Source organism: Micromys minutus, assembly GCF_963924665.1.
Source record: "Micromys minutus genome assembly, chromosome: 24".
Lineage (NCBI taxonomy): Eukaryota > Metazoa > Chordata > Mammalia > Rodentia > Muridae > Micromys > Micromys minutus.
The window spans coordinates 28,786,505-28,801,768 of record NC_137959.1 but is presented as its reverse complement, the minus strand read 5'-3'; the positions used below and the strand labels follow the sequence as shown (position 1 = coordinate 28,801,768).

The window sequence follows — 15,264 nt, the reverse complement described above, 5'->3', positions numbered from 1 at the left end:
CTTCATAACTTAGGTCTTAAGATGTAGGCAGAATTGCTTTTCCTTCTCATTAGAATATTTTTTAATCTTGTGTTTGTGGTGTACATTCATACATACTGTGTGTGTGGATACATGATTCATATGGAGACTAGAGGTTGATTTGGGTAATTTTATTTCTAATTTTGTGGAAGGAGCACATGTGAGTGCAAGCCACACCCAAGGAGCTACACCTACAGGCTACAGGCAGCAGCTCACTGCCCAGTGTGGGTGCTGGGGCTTGAACTTGGGTCTTTTTCAAGAACAGTAGGCATTCTTAACTACTGAATCAGCTCTCCAGCCCTATCTACTTTTTTTTTTTTTTTTTGGAGTCACTAAACTGAGAGTAATTTCAGCTAAGCCCCTGGGCTCCATCTGTCTCTGTCTCCCAGCCCTAAACATTTAGGATATCTGTACGTGCCGCTGCACCAGGATTTACATGGGTGCTGGGTTTCCACACTCAAGCCTGTACAGCAAACATCTGGGGAGCTAGCTCCTCAGTCTGAGTTATAAGAGGATAACAAAATTGTTCTTCTAGCTCTAATTCTGCCAGGGATTTTTCATATTTGGTGATGGATAAGTGCATAAAAATATATTCCATAGTGAAAGTGTGAAATCCAGTATGAAGTTCAGAATGGCTATATTAATTATATAGAAATTCACTGAGCTTTGGCTCTGGTTAATTTTGATGTGTTCGTTTTACTTAAAGGTTTGTAAAATTAATTAAGTATGCATGTCTATATATATTTTATACACATACTTTAAGTTTACTGATTCTTTTCTCGTAGGCTATTTTGATAACAAAAGATTCCTCTCCTAGCAGACTGACCCAGATAACTTGATCTCAAGAACTTCAGTTCCTTAGAAAACCTCCCTGGACTCAGGTCAGATCGGTGCCTGCTATGCAGTCTACATTTTATTGCATGGTCATTTGAACCCCTGAGTGTAAGTCTTCAAGTGAAGCCCATGATTGATACTGTGTTTCTCCAGTGCTTGGTCCAGGACCTGACATACTGGGTAAATAAGACATTTACAGTTTCTACCCATGTATTCATCTTGCTAGTGAACAGAGAGCTAACATGTGACTGAGAAAGAAGGCTGGAGGCAGAGCGAGCGCCGGCTCTGCTGGTTTTCAAATCCAAGTTTCAAGTAGTCAAGCCAGGTGTGGTGGCGCACACCTTCTGTCCCAGTGCTCAGGAGGCTGAAGCAGGCGGGATCTCTGTGAGTTTGAAGCTACATAGTGAGTCTCAGGACAGCCAGGACTATGTAGAGAGATCTTGTCTCAAAAACACAAAACAAAAATTGACTTTTATTTCCTGAGTGTTACGTATGAATACCACATGCATGCCTGGAATCTGAGGAGGTCAGAAGAGGGAGCCGAATGCCCTGGAACCGGCGTTGCAGATGTTTGTGAGCACTGTGTAGGTGCTGGGGACTGAACCCAGGTCCTCTGCAAGAGAAGCAAGTGATCTTAACCACTAAGACATCCATTGCTCCGGCTCCATGAACCTTTTTAGTTAAAAGGGAAAGTGGGAGTTTTGAGAGCTCAGTGGGTGAAGGCACTTGTCCTGCAAGCTTGGCAGTCTGTGACCCATATAAAGGTGAAAGAGAACCAACTCCACAGAGTTGTTCTCTGGCCTCTACACATGCACATACGTTATATGTACACATACATATATACATACACACACACACACACATGTGCAAACACATACAATAATAATGAATAAGGACATTTTTGTTAGTATATCTCCCTGGATTTAATTAAACATAATACATGAACGTGATGCCCTCCTTGGGCTCCCTGTCCGCCCTACTCTCAGACCTCTCAGTAGACGTAGGAAAAACGCAGGTGTCCTGAGGCTAGCCTATGAACCCCACTTCCTATGGTGTGTTACTAAGGAACAAAGAATTGTGTTCTGAGGAGGATGGGGACAGTTCCTGTGGGCCTTGTTAAGGGAGCTATAGCTAGATAGAAGCTGGCTAACATGTTTACCCTCCAGAAAACCTGAGGTAACAAGTACTCATGGGGGTTGGGGGTATAGCTCAGAGAATGGGTTGAGCATGCTGGAGACCCTGGGTTCAACCCCAGCACTGCAGCATTTAGAAAGTTCTCAGGGACTCTGTCTCCTGCTGACAGGAAGCAAGCTGCAGTTTTCATGCAGTAACGCCTCTTCTGACTTCCTGGAAGGAGAGTTAAATAAATTTCTATACCCAAGTATTTCGTCTAACAGAAAGTTGATGTTTGTTTGCATGGTTAGCCTACAGGAGCCTAATTACATCTTAAAACCTCTGCTTTCCAGCCAAAAAGATACGTTCAAAAGCTCTTTGTTGGGCATGCTGAAAATGGGGTTTTGTCTCATGCCCCCCCCAATCACTTCACTTCTCCACCCTTAGTGATTGTCACAAGCTGAGCAGAGTGTTAGTCTTAACAAGAAGCTGCCGGGGTGGGCAGAAGTACAACTCTCAGTGGGTTTTGTGTCTGAGAACCTAATTATAACTCCCTGGTCAGCCATGTGTGTTTAACAGGCAAATGGCAATTGCCCCAAGAAATTGCAGATGTGGGAGAGCATTGGAGAGACTCCAGAAGCAGGAGTAATAGCAGCTGGGACTCCTTTCCTTCCTGCAGGACCCCTATGCAAAAGCCTGGCCCCTGCCCTGACAGGAGACAGTGTGCTAGCGAGCTGTCTTGTTATCCTGCCAGCACTGTTGTGAAGCTTCTCCGGTTGTCTGGAAAAGAGCAGGAGATGGAAGGGTATCCTATCCTGACCTGATGTGATGCAATGACACCATGAGAGGCTCAGCGTTCTGAGAGTTCAGGCCCAAGACTCGATTGTGTGTTGATGATAAATGTTCTGTGGACTGCTGGAGGGTCAGGGTGGTGGGCAGGCCAGTTTGAAGCTAGCCTGACCTACAGAGTAAGACTTTATCTCAACCCCATGCTTCACCAAAAGAAGAAAAAAGCAAAGTCTGGGTTACAGGAAGCCCTTCTGCTGTAGCATGCGTTGGTTCTTCCTCTCCTGTGATGAAGGTAAAAGTGAACCACTGATGGTTGTGCCCAGCCCGGTGCCTTACCTGGCTACCTCAGTTAATTCGGTCATCCTCCCTGGAAGGTGGGTTGACTTGTTTTACAGTTTAAAAAAAGGCAAAAAGGCAAACCAAACCAAAACTCACACAGGTCGTCGATGGGGGCTGCCAGTCATTTGGTGTGAAGTGAGAAAAGTTTTGATGACAAATTTCTGGCCCCGGTGCTCAAGTTTACCACTAATAGTTGGCACTTTCTGGCTATTTGGCTGACTGGAAGCTATCCGTCATGGGAGACATCGGTCATTTGTATAGTGTAACCAGTGTTTGGGGAAAGATGACAGTCTGTCCATCAGGACTAGCTGTGCCCGGGAGTGAGCCACAGAAGTCATCTGCACCCTACTCTTTGTCTCACCAGAGACACGGCTTTGGTTACAGAATGCATTTGTAACCAAACTGGGGAGCGGCAGGGCTCTTGCAGATCTGCATACCTAGAGTGGGGTGGGGGACAGTAAGGACCCAGGACAGGGACATGAAGTTTTGGAGGTTGTGCCTCATTTATGACACAACACCTAGGGGACCAGGAGGTTTATCTGAATGGCACACACTCTTTAAGGTGCTCTTCCATCAGAATCAGGCACCTTTAAGTCTTCCTATCTAAGGCTTCCCTGGCTGTGGTGGTGTCTGGTTTTACCTGTCTGCTCTGTGGTGCTAATAATCATTGCCTCCTTCTGACCACAAGACTCTTGAACACAGCTGTACCATCTCCAGTGAGCAGCCAGTATAGGGTGAGCAGAGGAAGGACCATGGTAGGAAAAAAAGCTAAAGGAAAAATTGGAAGGGTCTCTGATCAGAAGTCAAGGTCCTATCAGTAGACCACTAATAGGATTCTGTGTTTTTTCAGTGCCTGGGGATTGACCCTAGAGCATGCTGAGCAAGAGTTGGGCTGTATTCCAGCTAATCCTCTTTCGCTTTTTATTCTAAGACTGGGTCTTTCTGAATGTCCAGACTGGAATTGAATTAATAGGCCAGGCAAGTCTGTACTTTTGAATTTTATTATTATTGTATATGTGTAGGGTGTTGGTGTGTGTGTATATATGTGTGTATGTGTGTGTATGAGTGTGTGTGTATGAGTGTATGTGTGTATGCATGTGTGTGATTGCAGATGTACTTGTGCCACAGAGTACATGGTAGGTGGCTCAGCAGACTTCCTGGAGTCAGTTCTTCCTACTATAGAGTCTGGGGATTGTACTTGTCATCCATCGGCTTGCGCTTCCCCAAAGTCCCCACTGAGCCATCTTGTCAGCCCTGATTTTTGAAACAAGGCCATTGGTGTAGGCAAGGCTGGCAAGCCCATAGTCCCCCACCCTGTCTCTGAGCCCCAACTGCTGGAATTATAGGCATTTGCTACAATGCTTGGTGCCAGGACTTTGACTTTTATTCTGATTGAGATATAAATCCATTGGAAAGGTTTTTGGGAGAAGTTAATCTAAAAACCATATTAAGTTTTTTTGTTAGATTTTCATCACTAGAACAAAATATTTGAGATATACAAAGGAAAGTCTTGCAGGCAGTAGTGTCAAACCTAATCCCAGCACTTGGAAGGCAGCAGGTGGGTGACTCTGTGAGTTCAAGGGGGAAAGAAAGGCTTGCTTTGCTTGAGGTTTTAGCCATTTAGCCATGGTGGTAGCTATGTCTTCTCTGACCCTTGTGAGGTAGGCAAAGAGCATGTGGCAGGCAAGACTGCTCTGTGTCCCTGTTAGAAACAGGCTCTCCCTGTGTAGCCACGGCTGGCCGCAGGTGCATGACCCTCCTGTTTGAACCTCCTGGCAGCAGGGAAGCAGGAAAATGGCCAGAACTCAGTAGGCCATTCAAAGGCACAACCTCTAGTGGCCTTGCTTCTGTCCAAAGGTTTCCTTTCCCAGTAGCACCAAACCTTTGACTTGTGGCCTCTAGAGAATGCCAGGATACAAACTGTAGCAAGTGTAAACAGAACTACCCTGACCATCATGTTGTGGGAAAACTGGAGGGTGCCAGAGCGGAAGCAGAGACCCATTAAATGACTTTGAGGACATTGGGGATGGCTGAGGTCTGGCTGAGTCTGGCGTTGAACTCCTTGTCTTCTTGCCTCGTCTTCTAAGGAATAACTGATGGTATAATCCAGGAAAAACCAAACAGTGACCACCTGAATGAGGAAAGAGGCAGTCAGAACCGCTGAGACCCTGGGTACAGCTCGAAGATGAACACCACGGGATATATTGCAAGTTGGATGTGAGGGGTGGGGAAATGGCTCGGTAAAGGGCTTGCCATGAGAACTGGAGCTAGGATTCCCAGTATTCCCAGCACTTACATAAAGCACCCCATAGCAGCCATATCCGAAACCCTAGAGCCAGAGAGGCAGAGATGGGGAGCTTGCTGGCCAGCAAGTGTAACCAAATCCAGTGAGAGACGGTGTCTCAAAAAATAAAGTAGCTTGGTATGGCAGTACATACCTATAATCTCAGCACTCAGGAGGCAGAGGCAGGAGGATCTCTGGGAGTTCGAGGCCAGCCTGGTCTACAGAGTGAGTTCCAGGCCAGCTGTAGCTACATAACTACATATGGAGATAATGTCTCAAAAGGAAAGTGTCAGAAGAGGACACCTGATTTTATCTCGGACCTCTGTGGGCACGCATTATGTGACTAGCTCTACACACACATACTCCACATACAAACATGTACACTTCCATACACCACAGAGACACAAAAGCTTTTGAGGTGCCTCCAGTGGTTTTTTTTTTTTGGACCCAGGAAATTTAGATAGGGAAGATTTGAGAAAAGGAATCTCCAGAACCCCATTTTGGATCACACCTCTACCTTGAATGCCTTGGGAGGGAGTGATGCCTATTGTCTGGCTACTTCCTCATATCATTTTAAATACCACATAGTCTCTCTGGCTCTTTGTCCTGGCAGGCACCCATGTCAGTGACTCCCTGCCTTAAAGTCTTGACATAGGTCACACCCCCACTCTCTGCATGGCCTTTGTTCCTTAGCACCAGGAACTTCCCTGTCAGGCCTCCCTTGGTCCTGGCCATCCCCAGTATACACCACACTCTACTGAAAAGACTTTTCAACATGCTCCAAGGCTCCTCCTTTGTTCCAGATCACCTATTTCCATAAGCAACGTTTCTAGGTTTCTAGGTCATCTTCCTTGGTGTGTGTGTGTGTGTGTGTGTGTGTGTGTGTAGACCGAATGGTACGTAATCCAAATCTTCCTGCCTCAGCCCCCCACCCCAAATGCAGAGTTATAGGTATATTTTACCTTGTCGGGCTTGAGAAATAAATTTGTGTGGTGGTGAATCACATCTTTACTCCCTTGGGAGACAGAGACAGGTAGATCTCTGAGTTCGAGGCTAGCCTGGTCTACAAAGTGAGTTCTAGAACAGCCAAAGCTGCCTGGAAAAACTTGTCTCAAAAACAAAAACAAACGAAAGATTGTTTTCCCCTTATGAGGAACTTTGAATTTTTCCCATTGTCTTTTGTTATAGGAATTGGGAAGAACGTGGTGTGTGAGAAGGCAGCGACGTCCGTGGACGCCTTCCGCATGGTGACCGCATCTCGCTACTACCCACAGCTGATGAGCCTGGTGGGGAATGTCCTGCGCTTCCTGCCTGCTTTTGTGCGCATGAAACAGCTGATCGCAGAGCACTACGTGGGGGCCGTGATGATCTGTGATGCCCGTATCTACTCCGGGAGCTTGCTCAGCCCCAGCTATGGCTGGATATGTGATGAGCTTATGGGTGGCGGGGGCCTGCATACCATGGGTACCTATATTGTGGACCTGTTGACCCACTTGACTGGCCAGAAAGCAGAGAAGGTGCATGGGCTCCTCAAGACCTTTGTGAGGCAGAATGCCACCATCCGTGGCATCCGGCATGTCACCAGTGATGACTTCTGTTTTTTCCAGATGCTCATGGGTGGGGGTGTGTGCAGCACTGTGACACTCAACTTCAACATGCCCGGTGCCTTTGTGCATGAGGTCATGGTAGTGGGCTCAGCAGGGCGCCTCGTTGCGCGGGGAGCTGACCTCTATGGGCAGAAGAACTCTGCTGCACAGGAGGAGCTGCTGGTGAGAGACTCGCTGGCTGTGGGTGCAGGGCTCCCTGAGCAGGGTCCTCAGGATGTCCCACTGCTTTACTTGAAAGGTATGGTCTATATGGTTCAGGCCTTGCGTCAGTCCTTCCAGGGGCAGGGGGATCGCCGTACCTGGGACCGCGACCCCGTCTCTATGGCTGCCTCGTTTGAGGATGGACTGTATATGCAAAGCGTGGTAGATGCCATTAAAAAGTCCAGCCGATCTGGGGAGTGGGAGACTGTGGAGATGCTGACAGAGGAGCCAGATGCCAACCAGAATCTAAGTGAAACGATTCAGCGGAACAACCTGTGAGCCTGCACCTGAGCTTCCTTCCACGGGGCGGAGGGACCAGGGAAGGCACTGGGAGCTGTGATTGGCTAAGGCAGAGACACGTTGTCTTGTTTATTAAATCAGCTTGGGCCAGGGTTAGGAGCCAGCTGAAGGGGGCCAAGGAAAAAAGCCCATCTGTCCATCATTGACTCCTCAGACTTGCAAGGCAGCAAACGCTCCTGCTGTTGTAGCTCAGGCTAGCAGCGTGTGCAGGATATAGGGCTGTGGCCTGGCCCCTTGTGGTTCTGCCAGAGAGCAGGGCCAGTGAAGATCGATCTGTGGGCTCTTCAGGCTGAGTTGTGATCTAACAGGATGAGAAAACCCAATAAGGAACTAGCTTGGTTGAGTCCTAAGGGGAGATAGCAAGAAGGCTGTCTTGGACCAGGGCATCGTGGGACTGGAGAGGGCAGCAGGTCAGCCTGTAGGATCTTTCTCCCACCCTCCCATGTGATCAGACCTTTCCAGCCCCCTTGCAAGCCCTTCCAAGAGAAAGGGAGATTTCTGTGTTATACATAACTCTAGGGAGAGGGCCCGTGATTTGGCAGAGAGGAGACAAAGGGGAACTGTAGAACATCTGAGAAATGTCAGTAAATAAGTCAGAAAAAAAAAAGTGACATCATGGTGTGTGGTCGTTTGTTTGGGGCTGGGTTTCTTTAATAATGGAAGGCTTGTTTATGGCTGTAGATCAGTTGTTTTTCTCCCTTTTTCATGGGCTACCCAAAGCTCTCTAAATATCTGCAGCAGAGGATATGAGGCTCCCTATTAGGCTGCTGTGTCTGCGTGTCTGTGTTTTTGTGTGCACATGAGGGAGTACAGGTGTTCAAAGAGGCCAGAAGATGGCATCAGATTTCCTGGAGCAAGAAGTGAGCTACCTGATGCAGATTGCTGGGAACTGTTGAGTCATCTCCAGCCCCAGGGCTCTGTTTAGGAAGAAATGTCATAGCTGGCTCCAGGAGAGCCCTGGGGGGAGGAGCTTAAGGAGGAAGGGGTCTGTGCCACCCTTTGGAACAGGTTTAACTGGTACTACTTGAGTCAGCAAGTCACCAGATGTGCTTGTTAACTGGCTGTTGTAGACGGGGAGAGGTCAGAGCCAGGTGGGGCTTAAGGACAAATCTGCCCCCTTTGTTTCCCCTGTGAATTTTCTGGATTGTGATGTCTCAGCGAAATCTGTTCCTCAGTTTTCCTCCTCCTCTGGCTCCTTGCCAAAAAGGCCTGGGGAGGCCTTCCTCTTCCTCTTGGCCTCACTTGTAGGAATCATTGGACCTATTCCCCTGTGTTATCCTGGTTTCAAACGTTGTCTTTGAAGGTGAAGTTGGAGTGCTGTTTTGCTGGTCTTCCAGAGTAAACCAAGTTCAAGGCCAGCTTGGTCTACATAGAGAATTCCAGCTCATTCAAGGCAACATAGGAAGAGCACATCTCAAAACAAAACAAAATCTATTCCCATTGTCTCTGACCAGAAGAAACAGAGGCAACTTGGTCAGGACTCTAGCTCCTGATCTTAAACTGCTCTTATTCCAACACTGGGGAATCTTCTCTCAGACACCTAGGCCTTGACTTGCAGCAGGATTAAGCTGGCCTGAACTACGAAGGCGCTCACAGTGCCCACACCTCAGGAAGCTAACAAGACTGCCTGTTTCTAGTCTGCTCAGCTCATCTCCAGCTATTCTTGTATGTTCAACTAATATGCCAAGATCCTGCCCAAGTTGAGAAAGGCCAGGAAGACCAGGGATGTACCTGTGAAAAGGAGGTTTGCTGACCCAGAAGTGGTACAAAGGTTTTAGAGAAGTTTGTGCTCAGAGAACAACTCCAGTGTTGGAGCAGGTGGTAAGTGGACATGAGGCGGGGCTACTTTTATGAAGACACGGGATTTTGAGGGCACTTCTCAGAGTCTAGATCCACACCCCTGACATCTTTCCATCTGTCTGGAACAAGAACTTGCCGTCATGGAGAATGGAGTGAGCTGAGCCTTTATGGCCCAGATGCTTGTGGCTGAGAGCCCAGGGGTGAGCCAGCCAAACTAGTTTCAGACTTGTCCTGCAGCGCCCCCTCCTGGAAGAAGGCAGCAGCTCCCAGGACTATTAGAAGTTTCTTGAGTTAGCTCAGGTCTCTTTGATATACCCCAGCCAGATGAGAACTTCCCAAGTCTTCAACCTCTAAGCAAATCAAGGCTTTTTACTCACCCAGTCATGATATCTGCTTCCTTCCTCCCTCCTTCCTCCCTCGACAGCTCACTCTTCCTTGTTTTTGCTTCATAAGCAACCTCTCTACAATGTCAAGCTGTGAGAGAAACGAACCCCCAAGACACCACCAATCTGTACTCGGAGGGACGGAGAACTCAGCTGTATTGTATCGGTCATGCCTGAATCTGTGGTCTCGGGCATTCTGTTATTGGCTGGATGTACAGAATCACCTTTGGCCATTCTATTCTGGTGGATGGGCTTTATGTTTTTTATACATTACCAACTTCTAGCCAAAAGAATTTTTTCTCAGTTCTTAAAAGGTTCTCAGCTTAAAGAGACATTTTATCCTCAGTCTGGGCTACAGTAGGGCTTGACTCCTCCCACTTAAGTCTCCTACCTTCTTTAGGCCATAATAGTTTATCATAGGCAGGACTCCCGTTTGTTCATATCCCTTCACACTTGTGCAGCCTGAGCCCCTCCTAGCCATGTCCTCTGCTTCCACTACACTGAGCAGCACTCCTGTGGGCCTCTTCCACACCCAGACAGCTTTGTCTGTGGTTTACCTCATGCCAGAAAGGCTCTCCAGGAATAAAGCTGTCTTGTAATCGCTTCTTCCTAGGGCAAATGGCACTCACCCTATCATCCGTGCCCCTCCGTGAGCATCCAACCATAGCAATGCTTGTCCCATTGGCTTCTTTTAGAATGATGCTGGGAAAGTGGACCACGTCCATCATGTTCCCTGCTAAGACATGCCTACAGGAATGGGCCTCGGGAATTGTTCTCTAAGACATGAACTATCTTCGTAGTACTAAATCCCTGCCGCTCCAGCCCTGGAGAACAGAAAGAAGAAATGTTGGTACGCTTGAGTCATGCCACAACTGACAAGGGTCCCTTGGTCCACAGATGGTGTAGAACTCTGTGTAGGACAGGACCCCAGAGTTTAGCATACAGCCATATCTCTGCAGGCATCTACTTCTTCAGTCATAAAATATGGAAGTCAAACTCAGTTATCTGGCTCTGAAACATCCCAAATCATGAGTGATCATCTCAGTAGGCAAGATTGGGTCTGCATGGCCCTGTGGACAGTATCACCTGATGGAATCATTGCAGGAAGCAAATGGAGAGACTGACATCATGGTTTGCCAGTGACCTTGCTGTGGGCCAGAAAGCACCTAGAGGAACTTGCAATGGGGGTGGGGTGGGGGGAGCCTGAAATGATGTTAAGAAAGTGGACCATGTTCATTCTTTTGTCACCTGCATCTGCTCAGCTCAACCCCATCCAGTGACCATGCTGGGTTAGTATTCCAGAGGCCTTGCATGAGGCGGTGGGCTTTAGATGTCTCTAGCTGCTCTGTACCTGCCATCTCTATCTTCCTCTACTTTGCCTTGAGGTCTTCAATGGGAGCCCCCCCCCCAACTGGGTAGGAATGACCCACTGATGTGTCTTGTAGGTGCACAGTCTAACGAAGTTATAGAACTCACTGTGACAGTGGGATAAAAAAATGCTAAAATTCAGGGCAATACAATGCTTCCTGACTTAGCAGAAAGAGGGTGTGTGTGTGTGTGTGTGTGGTGTATCAAGGTCATGCATGTGCTAGCCGGGTAGAAGGATGAAGGAACTAAGGCATAGTAGACCGGAAAAACAAAAAACCCCATGTATACAGTGAAAGAAAAAAAAAAAAGGCCTGGTTGACCATTAAAGAGTTTCAAAGCAGCTTAGGTAAGAAGAGCAACGCAGACAGAGACATCATCAAGAGTGCAGGTACTCTGTGACAGTGAAATCATCAAATACTCTGTGCAGCAGGATTGGGGCATGAAATGTGAGATCAGAGACCACAGGCAGGGAAACTTGAGGATCCTACCCAGAGATGACTGAGGTCCAGGCCCAGTTGCTGACCCTCTCAACAGAGAAGGTAGATTCCCTGGTAGGGAACAGGATCTTAGCTTAAGACAGGAAGCAATGCATTAAATGTGGAAAACTCTATGTCGAAGGTTTTGGAAGACCAGTAGTTTTGTCTCCACAAATCGCTCACTCAGCTCTTTGCAGAGAGCCCTCTATGGGACTGGAGACAGCAGTCCTCCAGTGAAGGCCTCAGAGCTCCAAAAAGTGTATTCATTTACCACCACCCATCACGAGGGACTGTCTGTAGACAAAGTGTAGTCTTGCTGCTCTGTGACAATGAGTAGAAAACAGTTTTAAGAAGTATTGTATGTGCATGAGTGCTTTGGCTGCATGCTTATACACATGTACCTGGTACAGGAAGGAAGAGGCTGAAAGTGGGCGTTAGATCCCCGAGACAGGAGTTAGACAGGAGTGAGGCATTGAGAATTGAACCTGGGTCCTTTGAACAAGCAGCAAGTGTTCTTGGCTTGTTTGTTTTGGTTTTGTTTGTTTGTTTGTTTGGTTGTTTTGGTTTTGAGAGAGAGGATTTCTATGTGTAGTCTTGGCTGTCTTGGAACTTGCTCTGTAGACCAGGCTGGCCATGAACTCACAGAGATCCAACTGCCTCTATCTCCTTAGTGATCGGTTTAAGTGTGTGTGCCACCACTGCCCAGCTTAGCAAGTAGCCAGAGCCATCTCTCTATTCCCACCCCCCTTTTTTCACCAGCTTTTCAGTGTAGCCCTGGTAGCTGGGATTCACTCTGTAGACCAAGCTAGCCCCAAACCCAGAGATTTCACCTGTTTCTGTCTCTGAGTCTTAGGATTAAAGGTGTGCATCACCAAGCCTGGCCCCTTTTCCTGTTTTTTTAAAAAATAATTTTATTTATTTATGATATATGAGTACACTGAAGTTGTCTCCAGACACATCAGAAGAGGGCAGCAGATTCCATTACAGATGGTTGTGAGCTACCATGTGGTTGCTGGGATTTGAACTCAGGACCTCTGGAAGAACAGTCAGTGCTCTTAACCACTGAGCCATCTCTCCAGCCCCTTTTCATGGCTTTTAAAGACAAATCCTCATGTAGTATACCCTGGCCTTAAATTTACTATGCAAACAAGGCTGGCCTTTAACTCATTATATACCTGTTTCTACCTCCAAACTGAAAGGGCAAAGTAAGGCCTAAGCCTACAGGTATGCAACACCACACCTGGTTAGTAATAAACCTTCAGACAGAAGGAAGCCGAGCTGTACTGAAGATTGTCAGGTCTGGCCTGGACAAAGCAGAATCCAGGCAAACTGCCTGGAGGTGGTTTAGACCAACTGAGATACTGGAAAGGACACTCTCAGACTCTGATGTCTACCAGGTCTCCATCTTTGTCAGCTGTCACCCATGCGAGCACGCGCTTCGGTGATGCAACCGTCTTTGTGTCATTTCTGCTCCCTTAAGTAACCCCATTAAAACCCATTGTTTCACGAAGTTGGACTTTGGTGGTATATGTACTTACGTCTTGGGCTCCTGGTCTGGGGTGAGTGCTCAGAAATCTGTCTTTCAAGGTCCCCATTGATCCAAATGACCAGTCATCCTCCTCCCTCCTCCCCAGCCTCCTTCCCAAAGCAGGCATAGTGTGTGAAGAATCACAGTCTCAAAGGGGAGAAATGTTTATTTTCAGTGAGCACACATTCTCAAGTATAGACAAAGACTGAATTCCTTCCTCCCCCTGATGGCTTAGGCCTGTGGGCTTAGAGCCATAGTTTAGGCCTAGACCAGAGACATTCTCAATGGGTAGATGGTCACTTGTACTGAGGGGAAAGCGGGGGCACAAGAGGGGCAGCACAGACACTCAACATCTTGTCAATATTCACTTGGGTTGTCTTATCCACCTCAGCCTTGAGGCTGCCACTCACCCTTAGAGTAGGCAAACTCCCAGGCTCCTCTCCAACCTCCTCTACCAAAGGAGGAAGATTATGGGCCAGTGGCACTAATGGATTAGGGCAGGGCAACGCGAGGCCTAAGCCCAGTTCACCTGCCATGGGCAGCAAGGTCTGCAGCTGCAGCTGTTCCACACCTGCCTCCTCAGGAACCAGGGCTAACTCCGACTCAGGCTCTACCTCCGGCTCCCTGTCCCCATCCCCGGCCTGATTCAGCTCCGGGTTGCAATAGTTGATGTATTGGTACAGTGGCCGCAGGCGCTGAGCTTTTCCTGCAAGAACCCAAGGCAGAGCAAAGGCTGGAGCACCAGGCTGTGCCACGTCAGACACAGAAGACAAAGAGGAAAACAAAAAGGCCAGGGATTGCTACTCACGCTCCAGCCCCAAGGTCTCTGTGGGTGCAGTTGCGCTGGCCATGGCTGGGGGCACCGGAGCCCCTACAGTCTTGCGTTTCTTGGCTTTTTTGTGCTGTTTTGATGACAGTGAAGATTCACTGTGGCTGCCTTCTGGCTCCTCCTTCTGCAGCAGCAGCCCTGGAGGCAGTTCAGCTTCCACCCTAGGATGGGCTTGGTAGCTTGGTGTTGGGAGTGCTGGGGTACTCAAGCCTGGGACGAGAGGCCTAAAAAAGGCAGGTTTCCATCTTTGGTTCCCATGTCTTTTTTTTTTTTTTTTTTTTTTTTTTTTTTATGATTTATTTAATATAAGTACACTGTAGCTGTCTTCAGACACACACCAGAAGAGGGCATCAGATCTCACTACAGATGGTTGTGAGCCACCATGTGGTTGCTGGGATTTGAACTCAGGACCTCTTGAACAAGCCATCAGTGCTCTTAACCACTGAGCCATCTCTCCAGCCCCCATGTCTTGAGCCTAGGGCTTACCCCTGCCTGTCCATCCAACCAATACTAGAACTACTTGGGTGTCTGTTTCTTAGTGAAGCTCCAAACCCAATAGAGGCCCAGTGTTCCTGGTAGCTCAGTCTCCTACAAGACCTAGAAGCCCCAAATCCACACTTCTACCCCGACTGCACTAGAGAAACAGGAGTTGGAAGTGAGAGGTATTAGAAGAAGACAAGGGTCTCTGCCTTGAAGGAATCTCCAGGTGTAGGACCCATCTCCCCAGCCCTTCCTTCCAAAAACCTGCTCACTTTCTCTTGGGCCCATGAGCTGGCCTCAGGATGGATGATGTAGGTTTGGGTCCTCTCTCCTCTCCTGCTTCCACCCCTGGATTGAGCCCTTCCTCTCCCAGGCTTATTCCTTCTTCTTGGAGCTCTGGCTCTAAGCTGTGCCCTACTGGACACTTGTCTTCACCTGGGGTTCTGCAGGTCTCACGTGCTGGCAGCAGACACTCTTCTGTTCCTGGACACTAGAAGACACACACAGGTAATTGGTAGCTGATGGCCAAACAAAATATTATGGGGATCAGTCATTCAAAACCCAAAGCTGCTGCAACTGGGAGGCATCTCTCTTGGTTTGGGGGCCTCTCCAAACTATACATTGGCCATAAAATAGGAAGGCTACCTGCTTAGGTCTCTCTACTTGCAGGGCTTGGCCTGGCAGTTAAGAGGGTTGGGTCACCTAGACTACCCCTCCTCTTCCTGAGCTGTGAAATGCCCAAGTCACCTTAAAGATCTCTGAAACCTGGGCTAACCCTACTGCCGCCCCATTCTGGGCTTCTGGCTGCCTCTTGGCCCCTACTGAGGCCATGGCTATGAGGAATCAGTGCATCCCTCGACGGTTGCTAGAAGACCGCAGGCCCAGAGCGAGGCTGGACTGGTGTTCAGTGTTGTT

General features: G+C 48.2%; 2 protein-coding genes across 3 annotated transcripts in view; one reads left to right on the top strand and one right to left on the bottom strand.

Moving 5' to 3' along the window:
- GFOD2 (Gfo/Idh/MocA-like oxidoreductase domain containing 2) overlaps positions 1 to 8,797 on the top strand; it is a 36,582-nt gene extending 27,785 nt beyond the window's left edge. Inside the window, exon 3 of the mRNA XM_080936954.1 lies at positions 6,566 to 8,797. Coding sequence (XP_080793080.1) covers positions 6,566 to 7,464 — 899 coding nt within the window. The 3' untranslated portion in view covers positions 7,465 to 8,797. The remainder of the gene's footprint in view (positions 1 to 6,565) is intronic.
- A 4,287-nt stretch (positions 8,798 to 13,084) lies between these two features.
- LOC308435959 (uncharacterized protein C16orf86 homolog) lies at positions 13,085 to 15,180 on the bottom strand (the record flags this gene model as incomplete). 2 transcript variants are annotated; one of them, XM_080936691.1, is made up of 4 exons in its annotated part: positions 13,085 to 13,773; positions 13,849 to 14,030; positions 14,622 to 14,839; positions 15,097 to 15,180. In XM_080936691.1, 4 exons carry the CDS (start codon positions 15,178 to 15,180, stop codon positions 13,337 to 13,339), a joined length of 921 nt encoding a protein of 306 aa, XP_080792817.1. In that variant the 3' UTR covers positions 13,085 to 13,336. The 2 variants fall into 2 exon arrangements, with proteins under 2 accessions (XP_080792817.1, XP_080792818.1); XM_080936692.1 differs by having other exon boundaries at positions 13,085 to 13,746.
- Positions 15,181 to 15,264: the final 84 nt, after the last annotated feature.